This window comes from Sinocyclocheilus grahami, unplaced genomic scaffold, assembly GCF_001515645.1.
Source record: "Sinocyclocheilus grahami isolate Dianchi unplaced genomic scaffold, SAMN03320097.WGS_v1.1 scaffold17.1, whole genome shotgun sequence".
Lineage (NCBI taxonomy): Eukaryota > Metazoa > Chordata > Actinopteri > Cypriniformes > Cyprinidae > Sinocyclocheilus > Sinocyclocheilus grahami.
The window spans coordinates 1,121,416-1,142,957 of NW_015505196.1; the positions used below are offsets into that span (position 1 = coordinate 1,121,416).

General features: G+C 38.1%; 1 protein-coding gene across 8 annotated transcripts in view; it reads left to right on the plus strand.

The window, feature by feature from the left end:
* LOC107550694 (serine/threonine-protein kinase DCLK2-like) overlaps positions 1-21,164 on the plus strand; it is a 63,522-nt gene extending 42,358 nt beyond the window's left edge. For 2 of the 8 annotated variants that reach the window (XM_016232044.1, XM_016232059.1), the window contains exons 7-18: positions 4,585-4,632; positions 6,387-6,471; positions 6,893-6,998; positions 7,331-7,388; positions 8,147-8,266; positions 9,786-9,932; positions 10,214-10,347; positions 10,494-10,571; positions 10,748-10,844; positions 13,547-13,633; positions 13,971-14,084; positions 20,396-21,164. In XM_016232044.1, the coding sequence (XP_016087530.1) occupies positions 4,585-4,632; positions 6,387-6,471; positions 6,893-6,998; positions 7,331-7,388; positions 8,147-8,266; positions 9,786-9,932; positions 10,214-10,347; positions 10,494-10,571; positions 10,748-10,844; positions 13,547-13,633; positions 13,971-14,084; positions 20,396-20,692 (1,371 nt within the window). In that variant the 3' untranslated portion in view covers positions 20,693-21,164. Of the gene's footprint in view, positions 1-4,584; positions 4,633-6,386; positions 6,472-6,892; positions 6,999-7,330; positions 7,389-8,146; positions 8,267-9,785; positions 9,933-10,213; positions 10,348-10,493; positions 10,572-10,747; positions 10,845-13,546; positions 13,634-13,970; positions 14,085-15,698; positions 15,782-19,230; positions 19,244-20,395 lie in introns of all 8 variants that reach the window. The other 6 variants (XM_016232074.1, XM_016232094.1, XR_001604694.1 and 3 more) reach the window with 5 other exon arrangements.
* The last annotated feature ends 378 nt before the right edge of the window (positions 21,165-21,542 follow it).

The following is a 21,542-nucleotide window of genomic DNA, read 5'->3' on the forward strand; positions in this document are numbered from 1 at the left end:
GAATCGATCAATGACTACTAGAACACATGTGTTACCATCTGAGGCCGGCAGGTCGGTGATGAAATCAACCCCTAGGTGTGACCAAGGGCGATTGGGGACGGACAGCGGAAGGAGCTTGCCAGATGGTAGGTGGCGTGGGCTTTTAGAGATGGCACAGTTGGAACAGCCTTGGACGAACCTTCTCACATCCCTGGCCATATTGGGCCACCAGAAGCAATCCTTCAGCAGCGAGATGGTGCTGTTGGCCCCTGGGTGGCCAGTGCCCAGAGAAGTGTGGACGGAGTGGATCAGGGAAGTGCGTTGTGCTCTGGTAACATATTGTGCTCCTGGTGGACAGCCCGGCGGAGTAGGCGTGGAAGCATTGGTGGAGGTATCCAGGTTGTTGTTCCATTGGATAGGACTGACGATGATTTCTGTGGGGATTATGGGTTCTGATTCTTCATTACTTTCTTCAGGAGCATGGAGATGAGAGAGGGCATCTGCTTTCAAATTTTTGGGGCTGGGACGATAGGAAATGGTGAAATTGAATCGAGTAAAGAAGAGAGACCATCTTGCCTGACGGGGATTGAGTCTCTTAGCGTCTCGTAAATACTGCAAGTTCTTGTGGTCAGTGAGGACACTGAACGGATGCTGAGCTCCCTCCAACCAATGCCTCCATTCCTCCAGGGCTAATTTGATCGCAAGAAGTTCCCTGTTGCCGATGTCGTAGTTTCTCTCCGCCGGGCTGAGTTTGCGGGAGAAGGTGGCATATGGATGGAGTTTGGCTGGAGTCCCCTGCTGCTGCGAAAGCACCGCTCCTACCCCCGTAGTGGAAGTGCCCGCCTCTACCATGAACGGTTTGTTGGGGTCTGGGTGGACGAGGAGTGGAGCCGAGGTGAAGGTGTTCTTCAGGGTGTCAAAGGCCTCGGTGGCAGCTGGTGACCAGGACAGGGATTTGGGTTGTCTCTCAGCATACTGATGAGCGGACTGGTTATGGAACTGTAATGGTGAATGAATCTCCGATAAAAGTTGGCGAAACCCAGGAACCTTTGCAATTCTTTGACGGTGGTGGGAACTGGCCAGTTTTGGATGGCATCCACCTTCCTCTCGTCCATCTGGATACCCCCGTCGTCGATGACATACCCAAGGAACTGCACTGAGGACTGATGGAATGAACATTTCTCGGCTTTAAGGAACAGATGGAATTCTCTCAGGCGTTTCAGGACCTCCGCAACGTGGTGGCGATGTTTGGCCAAGCTCCGGGAGTAGATTAGGATGCCATCAATATAGACGAGGACGAACCGGTGTAGATACTCCCGGAGCACCTCATGCATAAAGTCCTGGAATACGGAGGGGGCGTTTACTAGTCCATACGGCATAACAAGATACTTGTAGTGACCAGTAGGGGTCACAAAGGCAGTCTTCCACTCGTCCCCCTCATGTATCCGGATGAGGTTATATGCACTGCGGAGGTCTAACTTGGTGAAGACGGTGGCTCCGCGGAGATGTTCCAATGCCGCTGGGACGAGAGGAAGTGGATAGCGGAACTTGACAGTACTCTTGTTTAGAACCCGGTAATCAATGCAAGGCCTCAAACCCCCGTCCTTCTTGGCCACGAAGAAGAAGCTGGAAGCAGCAGGGGACATGGAAGGGTGGATGTAGCCTTGATGTAATGCTTCCTCAATATACTCCTCCATGGCCCTTTCTTTGGGGAGTGATAGAGGATAAATCCTTCCATGGGGCACTGGCTCACCCGGAATCAGGTCTATGGCATAGTCCCATGGCCGGTGCGGAGGAAACTGGGAGGCTTTCTTCGGGCAGAATACATCACTGAAGGGGGCATAACCGGCTGGGACATCTACTGGCTGTTTTTCTTTCGGGCTTTCGATGGACGTGGAGCAGAGTGTGAGGGCTTCGGAATGCAGAGGTGATGGCTGAGGAAGGTGAGGGAAACGCCGTGACGGGCGAATAGGGCATGCTGCGATCACATGCCCTCCAGCACCACAGTACAAACACAGGCTCTGGCTCAGCCGTCTCTGCCGCTCCCAAGGGGAGAGTTGAGTGCCGTCCACTAGCATGGGTTCCTGACCTGTTTCTGGAGGGCTGATGGTGTCTGGCCGATGGAGATGGGGAGTGTATGGAGAGAGGTGAGGTTCCGTAAGGCAAGATTTCATGCGGTTAACGCAGCGGATGGATAGCTGGATAAACCGCTCCAAGCCATAGGAGTCATCGTATGCGGCGAGCTGAAGTTGCACTCTCGGCTCAAGTCCCTGCCGGTAGGTGGTCATAAGTGCACGCTCATTCCATCCGCTGGCTGCTGCGAGGGTTCTGAACCTGAGGGCGTAATCAGTAATAGACAGAGATCCTTGACGGAGATGATACAATTGATCACAAACAGAGGTATCGCCCACGGTCTTGCCAAAGACCTCTCGGAAATGTGCAAAGAAATTATCAAGGGATTCATTCACTGTACCAGTTTGGGACCAGCTGAGGCTGCTGTGTCAGTGCGAGCGAACACTGCAGCAGAAATCCGTTGCACTCCTCCGCCAAGCCAGAGAAGGGCACTGGTCGGGCCATGGGACTGGTAAATATTGTCGTGGAAGAGGGAGCAGTGGTGGTGACGGGCGGAACCGGTGGTGTGACAACCACAGTGGTGAGTATCCTCTTGAGGGCATCCACGATCTCCTGGAACGGGTCGGGAGCACTCTTCTTGCTGACTCCTTTGAGGTTCGATCTTCTGTTATGGAAGGAGACTCACACAGAGGGTTAGAGGGAAACAATGATGTTTATTTCCAGCAAGTGAGTCAGAGGATACGGGCAGGTGAATTCTAAGCTAGATAGGAAGTCCTTTGGGAGGATGAGAACCAGTGATATCATGATTAGTTGTCATGGTGACCAGAGCGCCTGGTGTTCAGCAGACATCCTGGCATCCAGTTAATTGAGTGAGGGGACTGTGACGATTTGTTAACCTAATGAATAATTGATTTGTTAAATCAAATTAAAATTAGTGTGTCAGATTGGTCGAGACGCTACAAGAGATAACTCTAGTAAGGGGATTCCCAGGAGATCGTGGAAGGAAGACAGTGGATTGCACACACCTCCGATGGTGAGTGACGGGGTATCCACGGAGCGAGGGACTGGAACGAACACTGGAGGAAACACTGGAGGAAACACAGGAGGTAAGTATAACAGGGTGGGTAAGTCTTTCAATGAATCTTACGGATTGCAGAGAGAGAGAGTCCACTTCGTTGGAACGAGATCGGACACTGGAGTGATGTGAGGTGTGTGCTTGAATGGGAGCTGGAGGGGATTGATGATCCGTGACAGGTGCGCGTGATTAGAACTCAGGTGATGGTGTTTGCTGTGATTGTGAGGTGATTGAGCCTGGCCGATCTGTGACATTTGTCACTTATTGTTTAAAATTCAATATTTTGATCAAATCATTCACAGCGTAAATATTTTAATGCTATTTTTACTATTGTAACATGTATGTAAAGTACATGTTACTTACAGGCAGGTAGGTGTGCTAAACAATTTAAAAATATGTTACTTGCCCCTGATTTTCCTTATTAGAGTTTCCACACCATACAACATTAGAGAGTGTTTAGTAGTTGTCTGTATAGTGGTGGTCTAATATCAGTATTGTTTCAACATTATCTTCTAAGGACATAGAAGTCTTCATCAGCACTTGTAACAGAAAATCCGCTCTGATAGGCCTAATCACTCCTATTCTTGGAAACATTGTGAATCTAGGCATTGAGATCTTGCTGAGATCTGACTGCAGATCTGTAATTAAACCAAAGGTCAAAGTCAAGTATGATCATAGCCTCGAGAACTGCTGGTGTTAATCTGCTTAACTGACCTGTCTATCAGACGGTAAGCTTCTTCTCGTACGGGCGCTATCTTTAAAGCTTCTTGAAAGCACAAGGAGAATTTGAATGACAAGGAGACACTTTCATTCATTTTTAGAGAGGATTTAGTGGTAGATTTAATTGTGAATAGTGAGATATTTGGCATATACTCACTAAATCAATTTATAAGAAAATCTCAAATGGGATCTCAATTTTTTTTTTCTTTTTTTCTGAGAGATCAATACAATTAAAAGGACATTGCATACAATTAAAGCATGGCATTTTAGAGCATTCAAACATTTGGAATTGAAATGAATAAATATGAATTTATTTGGCCAGTTTTAAGCATATTAATTTAATCTCTTGTATGTCATAAATTGCCTTATTCATTTACATTTTTTGTTTTTCCTAAGGAACTCTAGTATGGTCTCGGAGATAAAAAAAAGTAACATTTTAGTTAAGTGAAAAGTGTATTAAATTATATGAAGTCTAACAAGCTATATAAGACCAATGTCTGCATATGGAGAAATATGCTATTTTCAGATACTTGTGAATGTCTATTATGAAACAAAATATTCATAGTATTCTACCATTTTTGTGTTTTTTTATACCGGAGATATGACTGGATGAGTGGTTTGATGGAAAGTTGCTTGTCAGGCTGGTTCTTTGCACATTGTTCCTGAGATTTCAAGCTAATTTTAGACCAAACGCGCCAACATTGTGGTTACATAAATATCTTCCCACTTGCCTTTAGTTTAGTTGCAACAAGCGGATGGGAGTCCCCCTCCGTCTCTCTGTACAGGTATTATGAAACTCTGCCTTCTGTAGCAGCATTCAAATGAGCTGCAGTTCCTTCTGGGTATTCAAGTTTTTAGTTGGGAATCTTACATAAATGATTGTATGATTGATTCAGTCATTTTAACAGCATAGTATTTGGCTGTATATTTTAACTTACAATCCATTGGAGTATTTGAATCCTTCAAAACAGCTTGTGATACCCAACTGGTACTCGTATACCTAGACAGAGGAATCCTGTGGCCTCTATTAAACCAGCTTTAACCAGGATGCTGCCAGTATTTGTCTCCATTGGCTTACTTAGTCCTCTCTCACATGTCACTGTCACTTCAGTTTAATTCTTATTTGGCTGCTGAATCAAGATAACATGCAGGCTTTTTAACCATACTGATTGCCAGACCATTTTAAATCTTTTAAGACTAGGTCCATTATTTTTTGTGTCAGTCACACGCAGTTTGTCTTCCAGACAGCTCTTTTTGTCACCTCATCAACCATTTATTTCACTAAGGATGTCGCTCAGTGTCAGATGGCAGTGTGTTATTGATAAAAAAAATATTATGCTTTATTTGAAGGTTTAGTATAATCGCATAGCTGCTACAGTATAACCAGTTCACATTGCTTTTGTTTTTACCAGGGCTGGGCAATATAACAAACATTGATGATTTGTGATGATTTGGTTATAAATATCACAATGCTTTTAGCTCTTTTTTTATTTGGACATTGGCTTGTTTTGCAATCCTTGTAACACACACCTTGTTGACTGTTAAGACATTTTAATATCTGTGAACTGTTAATCTTTTATAAATGCAGTAAAAGACACAGAAATATTTACACTTATAAAAAGTGATATATTCTGTTAGTCTTGATGTAATGAAATGAGTGAAATAAGGTAATAATGCATACTTTTCCAAAATGTATTTTACTATTTGATATTTTATCTTTTAATGCTTTTAATAGCATCATGTGTTTACTTGCCAGGAATATGGATTTGTGAATCAGGAAGGTAGTAAATGTGATTTTTTTTAACCAATAATGAATATTCATAGCACATTCAACAAACATGCAACTTCACCTGTTTCAGGGAAAGCTTGTTTTATGACCTTTTATGAAATTCATCTAAATTACTTAATCAAACTATGATTCAACTAATACTTCAAATCACTCAGAAAATGTTCACTGGAGTTTTATTTTCAGTAAAACTACACAATTGTTCAGAAGTTTGGGGACAGTACATTTTTTTATGTTTCTGAAAGAAGTCTTTTATATATATCTTTTTTTAAATATATTTTTAAAAAGTTAGTTATTCCTTTGATGGCAAAGGTGACTTTTCAGAATCCTTGTGTTAATTCTGCACTGTGTTTCATTTTGAAAAACATCATGATTTGAGGATACAACCAATTATTCCAGATTGGCTGGTAACAAATGTAAATGTTTAAGAATTTGTCATTTAAAAAACCTATATTGATGTATTAATCTAAATAATGTTTATGACGGTTAAGGCTCTGTCTTGAAACTTTTACTTACTACTTAATACACTTACGCTTGGCTACATTTGATGTTTGGTTGATTTAATGGTTCATCTGATTGGGAAAAAAATCACTCACTTAATACATTTCATATCAACTGCATAAATATCATACTTTTTTTGTTTAGTTATATCGCCCAGCCCTATCACTGTAGTATGTAAATAAAACATCTGTAGCGCTTTTAAGGAGTTCTAAATGTTTTAGGTCTTGTGACTTATTTTGTCTCTGTTTGCAGATTCCAGCACATCACTCCTCTGCAACCAATGTGAACGGCTCCTCTGAGACTCACCAACAACACAACAACAGTGTGAGCCCTGAAGGTAAACATCCAGCCGAAATGAATCAGTCATGCACTCACTCACCTTGGATCTTACTGTGTTTCAAGCCCAGAAGTCCCCAAAGGGCATTTCAGGGGTATGACGAGGTTTGGCGGTGAAAGTGCTGACACATGCCACTCTGTGCCACATTTGCTCAGGCGCTCTCCCACACTTTCACACACTGTGGTGGCAGTGTATGAGCAAACGTCACTGCTCAGCAGCGCATGAGTCAGAATGACCTTCAGAAATTTTCTGCATAGTGCACTAACCAAATTTAAACTGCTGGATGCGGATGCTGGGGCTAATCTGTTATTTGGGGGTTTTGCAAAACATTCCTCTGCCTCATTGTTTTCACCTTAGTTTTGATCGTGGTATGAAAATTATATTCTTTCAGTCTGATGTGTTAAATGTTTGTTCCCTTTAGTTAATGGAAACAGGAACCTTGCTGCTTCCACAATTATGAACAAGTACAAAATTGGCAAAGTTATAGGTGATGGGAACTTCGCTGTGGTAAAGGAGTGTGTCGGACGGTAAGAAAATGACTAGTTACAAGATGTTTTTTTCTGTCAGAAAAAGATATAATGGGTCTTCGGGGTCAGTAAAATTGGGTTGCAGTTTGTCTGTTCTCCATTCTAAGCTTGTTATTGTCATGATCTCTGATTAAAATGCATAAAGAATACTGTCTACATCTAGATGCAGTTTTCCTGTTTGTATTTTTAGGCTAAAATGTTCAAAGGAAGCTCTCTTGTGCTCTCAAAGGACATCCACTTTATAAATTGGTTCCTGCGGCTCTGAATGCACTCAAAACAAACCATCATTAACCTCCTTGAAACAAAGTCTATTGTTCTGTCTCGTTCCATAGATCCACTGGAAAGGAGTTTGCACTGAAGATCATTGATAAAAACAAATGCAGAGGCAAAGTGAGTTGGACTTTACAGACTTTTTGCAACACCAGCTAGCCAATGGAGAGAGTGAACTGAGAAAATACCAGGCATAAATATTCCTTACCAGCCATGAAACTGTGTTTAGCATTGTTTTTATTGGTAATACATACTGTATATTTTGTCCTTACGACAATGCAGTTATAGCTGTTTATGAGTTTTGAGCACTGGCTGTAAAGATGGGTTATTGCAATGCCAATTATTTACGCCTCAGTGGTCTGAAATGTTTGGTCCATTTAATATGGCTGATTAGATATTTTATGGATTGCCATTTATCCAGCATGCTGTTTTTGCAAGTCATGGGAGAAAAGGCCTACAGATGAGACCCAATTTATCCTAAAGGTGTAAATCCCTTTGTTGGAATGGTAAATTGTATCCCCAAACTGTTGCAACAAAGTTGTAATGTCGTTGTATGCTGCTAAATTTTGAATTATTTTCACTAGAATTACTGGAATAGCAAGACCTGTTATTTAGAAGGGGTGTTCACATACTTTTGGCCATGTACTGTATGAATGATATGTAAACAGCTTACCATATTATATTGGTGGCCAATGTCTCATAATCTAATTTCAGTCTGTGCTTTAACCGAGGAAGTTAGTTTCCTGTTTGCCTGGTTTCCTGCAAGAGCAAACCTCAGGAATTCATGCAGATTTATGCCTCGGCAGCTAAAGACAAAAGACTGCTGAGAGTTGCTGTACGGTTGGGAATTTGTTGTGACACATGCTTTGAACACACAGGAGCACCTGATCGAGAGTGAGGTGGCAGTGTTGAGGCGTGTTAAGCATCCTAATATCATCATGCTGATTGAGGAGGTGGATACGCCCACTGAGCTCTATCTAGTCATGGAACTTGTGAAGGTACTGTTTGTTAGTCACCCCAGTTTATACATCTCTCAACATTGCACACTTACACGTGTTCTTACCACACTGCACTAAAGACAACATAAATATTGATGCTATTTTTTTCTTGATAAATAAATCTGGTCTTATTGTGCATGATTCATCAGTGTACACGGACAACAAAGTTTGTTTTCATATTCCTTTATAAAAATATAAAGCTTCTGAAACTTCTAAACGTTAATATTACTGTAATTTAATTCTTCGATTGTTAATATATCATTTGCTATTTATTTTGTTTTTATTTCAGACACTACCATTCAAAAATTTGTCATCTCTAAAATTAAAAGTCTGTAATGCTTACCAAAGCTGCATTTAATTGAAAAATACAGTAAAACAGTAATTTTCTGAAATATTAATACAATTTAAAATAACTTTATTTTAATTTACTTTAAATATATATATTTTTCAGTATATATTATAATGGAATTTATTCCTTTGATGGCAAAGCTGAATATCTATACACTTTTTTTTTAGGATTCTTGATGAAAATCATTTATTTGAGATATAAATCTTTTGTAACAAAATAAATGTCTTTTAACTTGACCTGTAGTGTATGTATAAATTAAAGCTAATAATATAATATAATATCATATATAATATAATATAAACTCAGATGCACCCTACATTATAGGAAAGTTAAATGCATTGTAAATTCTGTGTATTGTTGTCAGCTACATTGCACTAAATGACTGCATTCAATATTAAACTCTTGGCCCCATATAAAGGCAGAAACATGTTTGTTACCTCTAGGTTAAAGTGTGTTTTATACAGAATACATGTCAGGGTCTGGTGTCTGGTGTTTCTCCCTCTCACCACCAGAGGTCGCCATTTCACATCCTCCCGGCCTCCGTTACCTGCACTCCACTCACCTGTTCTCTCATTACCTTATTATTGATTAATTTGTCCCAGCTGTTTTACCTGATTGCCTCTCCCTTATAAGCTCCCTGTGTTTTCTGTTCTGGGCTCGTTTGTTTCACATAGGAGTCGGGGTTGCTCAGTTTTTGTCTCGTAGTGTGCTATAGTGTGTAGTGTGTGTTACTCTGGTTTTTTTTTTTTTTTCGCTGGAGAAATTGTATTTTATTTTAGTAACAAATGAAACAAAAACAAACTCAAACCACCCCGAGGGGGAAAAACAGACAGGCAGAGCTAAAGCTGCACACATGCAGACACGAAACACACACAATGAGAAATGACGGATCAGCACAGGACGGCAGACACAAGGAGAATAAATAGGAACCAAACGAGGAGGCTAACGAGGGAGACACAGGTGGAGCAACTAAAACAATAACGAGGTAACAAGATGGGAGGGGCCAGACAATAGACAGGAGAGAGTACATGGCAACAGACAAACACAACACAAGCCATGTGCTCCCAGAACACAGTCATCTGGTGGCCCTCCTGGGCACACCGGCTGAAGACTGTGACAATACAGAGATAGAGATTTTTAGTTGTTTGTATTGACATCTGTGTGTTTCAGGGTGGAGATCTGTTTGATGCAATCACCTCCTCAACAAAATACACTGAAAGAGATGCTAGTGTAATGGTATTCAACCTGGCGGCAGCTCTCAAATATCTGCACAGAATGTGTATCGTCCATCGAGACATCAAACCTGAGAATCTGCTGGTACGCACATATACACAGACAAACATATCCTCAAAAGAGACATTAAATATACAATATACAGGTATATACACATACACACCTTGCACAGAGACAATAAATCTGAAAATACTTTAGTTCACACAACTTTAACACATACACAGCAGTACAGAAATACAAAACCTGTGAAGAAAACAACTTTGCATTTTGCACATGGAAAATGACTTAAGGTATGTCAAGAAGAAAAAAATTTAAATCTGGGTGGATAAAAATAATCCTTTTGCCTTTCACTATGTGTGTTGTAGGTGTGTGAGTATCCTAATGGTACAAAGTCCTTAAAGTTGGGTGATTTTGGCTTGGCCACAGTGGTTGAAGGGCCACTGTACACTGTTTGTGGAACACCCACTTATGTTGCCCCAGAAATCATAGCAGAGTCAGGGTAAGAATCACTGATTGTTTTGTTTATATACAGTATATATATATATATAATCATTGTTTTTCTAAAGTGAAATTGCTATGGAGACCTTTAAAATGCTGGGGACTGAATGTTAGTAACTGTGTCTTCCTGTCTGGGCATCACCGCAGATACGGGCTAAAAGTGGACATCTGGGCAGCTGGAGTAATCACCTATATCCTCCTATGTGGCTTCCCACCGTTCCGCAGGTATCGCTAGATAGTACCTGCTCAGTCCTTCATGTTAATAAACTACAGTGTTTAAAAGCTAATGTTTAGTATCATGTTGTTCATATTGCTCGTGTTTTGTATATATTGTACTCAGCAGTTGTTGTACATGAAATGTATGTTTTTATTGTCTATGTGCTTGCCATTTGTTTTTGTAGTGAGAATAACCTCCAGGAGGACCTATTTGATCAGATCCTGGCGGGGCGTTTAGATTTCCCATCACCCTTTTGGGACAATATCACGGATTCTGCTAAAGTGAGTACAGACAAACATATCATGACACTAAAAGGAACTTAAGGTTTTCTTAAAATGTCGAATTTGCTAGAAATGTACTCACCCACTGGCCATTCAAGGTGTAGATGAGTTTGTTTCTTTATCGGAACAGATTTGGAGTGATTTAGCGTGACATCACTTGCTCACCAATGGATCATATGCTGTAAATGGATGCCGTCAGAATGAGCTGATAAAAACATGAGAATAATCTACAAATAATTCACACAACTCCACAGTGAGGCAAAAAGCTGCGTGTTTGTAATATATCAATAATTGTTTTTATACTCAATGCATAGCTCTCAGCTAAAATGCAAGTCCTCTATTCATGATATTGCTTTCTCCAGTGAAAAAGTAGTCTTATCTGAATCAGAGAAATATGCAAAGATCAAGCACCATTTGCAAGTGAAAATGGTCCAAAGCTATTTCTTACAAACTTGCAGTTTTTTCATTTCACAAGACATTAATTGATGGACTGGAGTGGTGTGGATTACTTGTGGATTATCGTGATGTTTTTATCAGCCGTTTGAACTCTCATTTCGACGGCACCCATTCACTGCAGAGCATCAGCAACTAATGTAATGCTAAAATTCTCCATTCTCCAATTTCCGATGACGAAACAAACTCATATATATCTTGAATGACATGAGGGTGAGTAAATTTGCAGCAAATTAAAATTTTTGGCTAAGCTATTCCTTTAGCATGCTTTAAAACACACCGGGCCTCATTTACGAAACTGAGGGGAACTAAATAGGCTGTTTATATTTACCAGTATTTTAATATACATATAAATTACATATATTAATGTAGCCTAATTGTTTGCAATTACAAGGTGTTTTTGGAGTAAGATCAATTTCTCTTTAGCGAGATTACTTCCTCTTTTTGGCCGGGTTTCGTTTCTCCGTGTCGTAAACTCTAGGGGCGAGGCTTCTAAACCTGGGTGTTTTTAGGGGCGTGATATGCAAATGACGATTGTTTTCTGGCGCCACATTTATCAACATGCGACCATTCGTACGATGAGATTGGCGGCATACGAATGTTTCATAAATCACACGTGAACTCTGTCGTAAGTTGATTTGTGCGCACAGATCTGCGCTCGTTTCTAAGTTAGATTGATAAATAAGGCCCACTGTCTCACCCTCACTCATTTATCTCGACATCCTTCATTCTTTATGCTATTCTAAATTCTGACTGCACCCTACTCGGTTTCATCCTACTCACATCATTATATCATCTCATTCACATCCTCCCCCTCTCACATTCACCCCATCCAGCTTTAGAACTGTTTTGCGTGCTGGGTTTCTAACATCTTTCTCTGCAACGAATGACAGAATTTTTGCTGTGTATGCAAATGTGGACAAGCACACCTTTTTTAGATCATGTTATTGGTCTTTTTAAATGGAAACCAGGCCGGTATCTCCTTTGTCTGGTCTTAATTAAGCTCCATGTGTCATAATTACTATCAAAAATCAAATTCAAATTTTGAAAAGGAAAAAATATTCTCTTTGGGCCTAAACATAATCCAGAAACATATGCTCATTAGGATTGGGACTAAATGTCTCACTTAGACTAATGTCTTACAAACTAAAGGCCCTTTTCTGAAACTTACCATAATTCCTCAACTTTAAGCACAAAGACCTGTTGTACGTTTTCTGTTTTTATGCTAAAAATTAGGGCTGGGTTTTGATACAAATTTCACGATTCGATTTGATTCTCATTCACAAGCTTGCGATTCGATTCGATTACCGATTCGATTCGATTCAATATCAATTATTTTGGATATATATCAGGTACAGTACGTGCCAAATGTTCTCAAGGAAAAAAAATATCTCTCAACTAATGCTGTAAAATATACATGAAAGTCAGTTGGTACTACATTACTATAATACTGAAGGTTCAAATTGACTGATTTGTTAAAATTACACATTATTTAAGTTTTTAAAATAATAAAGTTACAATTACATGATAATATTTCTACTTCAATTCGTTTTTTTTTTATATATATATATAAACATAGTGGTGGCTGTCATAAAAACTTGATGGATTTATTCAAACATATATGAAACATTGAAGAACAGTCAAATTTATAATGAATGTTATATGGTGCATATATTTAGCAAAATGCCCCTCTCTACAGTTTATTTTTCTATCTGACTAATGAGTTTATGGTCACCGAATATGTTTTTCTGAGGTAAATGTGACGTTACGTGACATTGTTTACAAGCTGTTATATTGACGTCTTTGCACGGCTGAAACACTGATTGAGCGATTACATGAGACAGGATAGGGATTGTAAAGTTGTACTCTTTCTTTTAACTTACCTTCGGATGTTTAGTCATGTTTATTTTGTGCTGAAACTGGTATTCATGTGGAGGAGACATTTATTGTTTGAATACTGCAATACAATTGACAGAATTTGAAATCTGAGGATTTGTATCATATTAAAAGTACCAAAGCACAATGCTTATTGCGATATATTGGATGGGAAGTGCCCTTAATGTTCCGTCCATTAACTGAAAACAGGCTAGACTAATCGATCCTTGGGATTTAAGAATCGATATCGTTCCGTAAAAATGAGAATCGATTAATATCGAGATATCAATATTTTTTACCCAGCCCTACTAAAGATGTAGTAAACTTTCTTGAAGTCTGTTTATTGAAAATATGATCATGGTGTGTTGGTACAGGAGTTGATTGGTCACATGCTACAGGTGAATGTGGAGGCCAGATACACAGCGGAGGATGTGCTGTCTCACCCCTGGGTCACGGTAAATGTGTGTGAAAAGTTTTATTGCTGTGTGTATGTGTGACTTAGGTAATGCATGTACTACATTACAGTATCAGATTTCTATTTATAAAATATAATACACCAAATGTATTTTAGACATTATTGCATGTTGAGTAGCCTGATTGGCCACAAGGGATTCATTCGCACACTTACTCATTAAACAATTATTTGTGTCATTTGAGCTGTATTAGAGGTGGTTTTGATTTATGTTTCAAATTATTTTTCAAACTGAACCCTACAATTTAGTCTGAATGCTCTGGAGAACACCGTAATATTGCTCAGCATTAGATTGGCCTATCCTAATCCACTTCAATAACCAACAGGACGATGCTGCAATGGAAAACAATATGAAGATGGAGGTGGCAGGTAAACTCAAAAAGCACTTTAACTCTGTGCAGAAACAGAGCAACACTTCCCCTGGAGTCTCTGTTATTATGGTGAGCACACACACTCACACATGAGAAACAGTCTGCACATCATAACTGCAGCTGCTGTCGTCTGTTAATATGCTACGCTTAAAAAATAACCAATGTCATCCTCTCGGCCCCTGATGATTAGTACTTGGATTACAAATATTTCCGAAGCATAGCCGTCACTGAATTTAAAGCCACTGTGGACACCAGCATCAAATCAATCAGTTTGTCTCCCTCAGAGCTCATGACTTACATAACTGCTAAATCTCAGCAAATATTAGAGATTATTGCATTGTAAGCAAGCACAGGCCAAAATATGCCAGAGCTATGAATTTGGACATGACTTTAGATGCAGCACATCAGGCACAAGTAAAAAAAAATCCCATTCACTTTCTCCATATCTCCATAATGTATAAACCTTTCAACAAAGACATACCATGAGTAGTGTAATTCATATTTGGAAAATCTCTTTAAATATTTGTGTTTAATAGCCAAACTGATGTATAAAAACTACACTACCCATAATCCACAAGAGAGCTAACCAAAGACGTATATTTTTGTATATATTTGAGTATACTGTTTTTATGCTTATATTCAATGACTACATGCCATTCATTTTTGTCTATTGTGTTTTTCTTTTCTTTTTTTCAAAAGAATTTATGTTTTTAATGTAAAATCTTTTATGCTCACCAAGACTGCATTTACTTGATTAAAAATACAGCAATAACAGTAATATTATTGCAGGAAAAAATAAAACTGAAATATCATTGCTATTTAAAATAACTGTTTTCTTTTTGGATGTATTTTAAAGTATGTATGATCAAAGCTGAATCATTTTCAGTAGCCATTAATGCAATGTCACATGATCCTTCAGAAATCATTCTAATGTGCTGATTTGATGCTCAAAAATACATATATTAGAAAAGATATGTTAAATACAGGACCAAGCCCATTGAAAAAAACAACAAAAAAAACGTGTGGCCAGTGTTGCTCTCCATAGTGCTTGAAAATTGCTAAAGGACTTATAATCTCTTTATTGCTTGGCAGAATGTTCTTTATGAGCTCAGAGGTAGACATGGAAGAAGCATTTTCAGCCATTTCCACCTTCATGTCTTATTAAATTCCCATCCCAGTTCACTGCACCATAAACCCCTCACTGCCAGACTTGTGTCTCAGTTCTTCTCACTGTCATTAAGACGTTTGTCTCTGCAAATGTGTTGTTTTCAGTGTTGTCACTGGTCTTCATCTTGTCTGCATTGCCATGATCAAGAATACTGACTGTCATTCATTGTTTGGACATACCCCATCATGCAGAAAGGAAATTTCATTATTAATATTTGAAATTAAGACCTCAGTATAAATAACTGCTAAGTGGTATATTGAATATTCATTATATATCTGCATTGATTCTGCAGGCTGGAGATATAAAATGAATAAATATCATATTAGTGGAGATTATTAATTTAAGCATTGTATAGGAAGCATTTGTTTATGGCATCATTTTCCTTTAAAATACATGGTAAAAACCCTAAGCTTTTTTAAAAATCTAAGGTCCTTTTTTGTTCACTTCTCTGCTTGGAAAAAAGCAGCAGCAGGGACTCTGGCTAAATGTGTATTGATGTGAATCTCATTTGACAGTTTGAACTGTAAGGGCAGGGCTGTATCTACGCCCCTTCCTTGCTCTCCCAAGACCTGAAGTGATGTCTAGCACTGGATATTGGGTATTTGACTCCAAACCTAAACCTCTTTTTAATGAGCTTGAGTTCTTTGACTATACTAAAATCTAGCAGTCTCTGCACTCTGACTGCCACTTATTCCCTCTTACTGGGGTTTTTCCAGCATTTGCTGGTCTTGCATCTAATTCTAGACAACAATCATGCCATACCTCATGTCCCAACCATTATCTGGTCCACTTTTTGTCTTTCCATCTTCTCATTCCACTCCATGTTCATGGTGGCTCTTTAAATGGCTGTGATATTCTGTGCCATATGGCTTCTTTGCACATTATTGCTGTATATTGTTTCTTTCTGGGCTCTAGCTGAAAGGTTTGTATTGGCATGCATGCAATACTGACTGCTTGTAAAATTAACACTGCAACCCGATGGCTTCTCTCGCTCTCTGTTACCTAATCCAGAGACTGTCTATTTCATGGCAGCTGCCAACGTCCTCAAAATGAACCTCACTCTTAGGACCTTGACCATTGCCATCAAAATTTCAAAGGATTGAGAATATGAAACTCTGCCTTCTTCTGGGAGTATTGTAATTTAATAATTTAAATGAATAAATCTAATGACCGGGAGAGAGAGATGCATAATTATGTACAAAAATTGCCTTGGATTAAATATTTCACTGAAAGTTTTTATTTAGTTATTTAGATTTTTTTTAATTTTTTTTTGATAAAATGAGGATTTACTTGTTTTTCCTTTCAATTAAATGTTTTATTTTAATTTTTTTAAAATTTTATTTTATTTTAAAATTTACAGCTAGTATATTTAGATTTATTAATAGGGTACAGACACATCCAATTTTTTTTTCAGCTTTCTTTTTTATAACTGGTTTTGTCCACAGCTGAGGAACGTACCAATGATTCAAGATCATGTCACAATTGAAAGGAATAGTTCAGCCCAAAATTAAGCTTTTGCCAATTACTCACCCTCATGTCATTCCAAATATGCTAAAAGAAAAGAGTTTTTTTTTTAAAGAATTGTCATATGGGTATTTTAACCATGGTCTGTCGGGTTTTACGAAAAAAATCTATATGGATAATTTACTATATTCCAGGCAGAGGTGGACAAAGTACACAAATCAAATACTCGATTAAAACTACAGATACCCTATTAAAATATTACTCCAGTAAAAATATTAAGGACTCTTTTTCAATTTTACATGGCTAAAAGTACAAAAGTACCTGACTTTTAATGTACTTAAGTATTAAAAGTACAGACTGATGAATGTTTATTTATTTAGCAATTTTATGTACTCTATCCTTCTACTAAAAATGCGTCATACGTGGATAACGACTACTTAAAATTACTGATAATTTAAGTGTGCAAAAATAAGAAAATATACCATATAGTTTATAAAAATTAGAAAATTAAATTGTGTGTTGTCAAATATAAATATACAATAGAAAAACAGATGTCACATTGTGCAAAATGTGTTGAGAGAATCTACGCAAATACAACGTTTTACATCATTTGAAACTGCCGTGGCAGCGGGGTAGATGCATTAATCTGGTTATTTAACATTATGTATCGTTTTTAAACCCCGTTCAGATGGTAATACACAAATATGGACATGTCCACATTAAAGGTGGGCGATATTACCAGTGGACACCGAAATTTGTCAACTGGTAGAGATTATCGTCTCTGTCGCAGTTACATGCTCACATTGCTGTGCTCGTGGTCATGAAGGTTTAAAAACGAGTGATTTTAAGTTGTTAAAATGCAATTAGCATAGAAAGAGAATTAATTTTGCTATATGTGTGCGCTCTATCTGAGACTCTGAGGCGCGCACAACTGAAGACAGTGCTCATAGAGCATGGGAATATTGAACGGAGGGCTTATAGGCCTTGAATGGTTAAATATACACACTTGTATGTGTCAAAATGCTGTCTTTACAAGTATCCTCGTAAACACAGTAATTTATGTCTTAAGTGAAAGCAAACATCTGAGAAAGAAAACACGTGTAACAGTATATTGGATACAGGCAGCTCTTAAAGTGACAGCAGTCTAATATTCCTGCTGTCTGTCATTCATGTTAATCAAACAACAAAAGAGAGAAAATCTGCACTGCTATTGACTAAATCACTTTTTTAACTTTAATCAACAAAAGAGCAATGCTATGCAAGTGCTATAACAAGTCTCAGTTATCTTAACGCAGTACACGTAGCAAGTTTTATTTTATTATATAATAAATAAAAAGAAAACAGAAAGAATAGAAAAAAATAGAGCCTCTGTTAGAGGCCTTCTTTTGCTTTTGTTAATTGTATATATATATAATAAATAAAAAGAAAACAAATAGAATACAAAAACATTAGAAAAGCTAGTGTTAGTTTTTTTTTTTTAAGAAACCAAGCATTTAGTAAATGAATAGAGTGCAAGTCTAAAAGGGACAATTAGAATAGAGAATGCTAGAGTTAGAGGGTCAAATAAAGATGGAAGAGATGTATTTTTAGCTGATTCTTGAAGATGGCTAAGGACTCGGAATTTACACAGTGAAGAATATGCAGTGTATTTATGTATTTGATTACTTCATATAATGTGTGTAGCATTTCTTATTTATTTGTTTTACTGTAGTAGTTTTTTCTTCCTATTGCTTGTAATTAGTTTCATATTCTTTATTTAATCACTGACTGTTTACTTATCTTCAGTGTTCTTTATCAAACACTGCTATACGTCTGGTAGTGCGTGACGATTTCTCCAGTTCAGAATGGAACGAGGAACGACATTTTTATAAAATGTAGTCAAATAAAAAGTACATTATTATGGTTTGGAATGTAGTGAAGTAAAAGTAAAAGATTACCACAATTAAAATACTCCAGTAAACTACAGATGCTTAAAAATGGTATTGAAGTGCAGTAATGAGATAAAAAAAAATACTGTCCACCTCTGATTCCAGGTGTTCTGAAATGATAGCTTTGTAAAGACCAGACTAAACTTTAAGCTATTATGCGCTGATAATCAGCTCTCAAATTAAATATGGTGCCTATGGCACGTGTTTGACGTCAATAATAGCAAATGACATTTGTTCTCATTTCTTGTAAAAACATGTCATTACATCAAACTTGTAACAGATGCAAAAAGTCATATGTCTTCAGAAGAGTCGTATGGACTATATTTACATGCTTTTATGGTGCTTATTGTCCTTTTTGGATCTTGACAGCTTGTATGAATAAGAAAAATAGCATCATGTGTGTTTGGAAGCATATGAGGGTGAATAATGTCACAATGTTAATTTCTGAGTGAACTGCCCCTTTAAGTGGCTATATTTTGCTTTAATCAGGCAAACTGAGTCTTTCTGAAGTAGTCCTTGTGAGATGTCCCTCAGCTGAAGTGTTAGAGGTTATGTTAGTGTTGTGTATGAATTTGTGCTGTATGTGCTCGGTGAGTAAGACTAGTCTCTGTCCTCTGCTTCTGCTCTCCCCATGGCATTGCTATCCTTTGACTAGCTCCAAGGCAATGGTATGTACTAACACTAACTGCTATGCTCCTCCCTCTCCGCCTCTGTCTCCTCACACATACACTCTTATACTGGGATAAAGTGACAGTAACATCACTGAAGATAATCATTTTCCCCTACAAGACATGGAAAGTTGTCAGCTTAGAGAATTCTTCACTCACTTTAGTTCTGTTATGAACTTCAGTGGTGTTTTTCACTCTCTGCCATTTTCCAGTCTCTTTTACTGCGGTGGTCTTCTTCTCCCACCTGTGACATGATCAATAGTATTGACTTTTCAGTGAAACCAGGTCATGCATACGGTCTTTTATATATCTTAGTTTGAACATGTTTCTTCTTACAGCTATGGGGAAAACACAGAACAACTTGCTTTATTGCTTTAAGGGATACACAAAAGTTACTTTGTACTTGTAAAAATGTACTTAATTTACTCACCCTCATGTTGTTCATTTGCCTGCCTCTTTTCTGAAGAACACAAAAGATGATATTGATTTGTGTTTTTGTGTGTGTGTTTTATTCAGTAAATGGAAGATTGAGGACATGTTTATTTTGAATTTTTTTAGCACAAATCCAGACTTCTCTATGGAGGCTGCCATCATGATAGTTTATCAAGATTGAGGGACATTTCTATACTAAAGATCAAGATTATTTATAAGACTTGAGATTAAATACGCATAATATTTTAGATTAAAATGTAAAATCTGGAAGTTATCAGCATAAAACTCACAGACACATAATTCTGACATTCTGACATGTAAAATTGTCATAAATTTAGCAAATGTCATGAAAACTAATAAGAACTCACCATGCACCCCTCAGATAAACCATCACCTGCAATGACCTTTACACACAGAAAGTAGTTTGAATTACTACTTGAATATAAGTTGTGCTGTGGACACTTTTCACAATATACAGTTTTTGTGTTCCACAGAAAATTTTTTTTTTTTTAAACAACATGAGCATGAGTAAATGACAACAGAATTTTACTTTTTTTTGGCTGCACTGTGCCTTTAAGATTAAACTGATCTCTCTCTTGACCTCCCAGATCATAACTTCATCTCACTTACTCTTTCCCTACTGAACTGTTTTCAGTTTCCTTTCCATTTTTGGGTGGGTGCAATTCATGTGAACATTAACATATTGTGTCTCTCCTGTAGAACACAGCTCTAGATAAGGAAACCATCCAGCTTTCTCGTCGGCGTCAGGACCGCAGCCCCCCTCCTCCAGGAAAGAGCCCTTCCTCCACCCACCCAGAGAGACGACGCTCCCACAGGGGACGCTCATCTGTCCAATTGGAAGACTCTAGGAGCGCTGCTCCCGTTGAGCCTTTAGCCTCAACAACCCCCAATGCACCATCAGCACCTCTGCCCTCTCCTCACTCTGCCCCACCTCCCCACTTCCCAGAATGCAGTGCTGAGGCTGAGGCCAGCAAGGGCCTGCCAAAGGAAGAATAATACTACTTAAGGGAAACAATATGGAGACCATTTCAAATATAAATGCATAAATACATATATAGCAACTCTGCAAATCTTTGAAACTTCATGCTAGCTAAAAGGCTGGAATACACTACACTACTTTTGCCCCAATTTGTACAGTCTGGATGAGTACGTTGTCCAAAGCAAGAGCCAGTCTACAGATTTCACAGAAAATTGTGTATGATGAGCACAACAATTTCTTTATTTACAGATTCTGATTCTACTAGTTAAGAGAATAACAAACATTGATATTTAGAACACACATATTGTTTAAATTTGTGTCTCCTTGCAGTGAGGTGCAGTCTCTGAGGGTGTTTGTTGTGTTCGGAAAGACTTAAAAGCAGGGTTGCCAGGTCTGCGAAACAAAACTAAACCAGTGACTAATCAAAAAGGGCCCAAAACTAGCCCAATAACCCTATCCCAAATATCAAAAAATATCCCTAAAATACATATTTTACAGTGCTTTCATAATAGAGCTTAAAGGTTCCCTACTAGTTCCCCCTTCTCCAGAAAACGTAACATCTAGCACAGGTTATAAAATATTTCAATATAAGCATTTCAGTTTATATATATATGTCAAAACTTTAAATGTATAGTTCACCATAAAATGAAAATTCTGTCATCATTTTCTCACCCTCAAGTTGTTCCCACAAAGGAAGATATTTTGAAGAATGTGGGTAGCCAAAGAGTTTCTGGTCCCCACTGAATTCCATAGTATATAGAATTTTGTTAGCCACATTATTCAAAATATCTTCTTTTATGTTCAGCAGAAGAAGGAAATTCATACATGTTTTGCAGCAAATTGATTTTCATTTTTGGGTGAACTAAT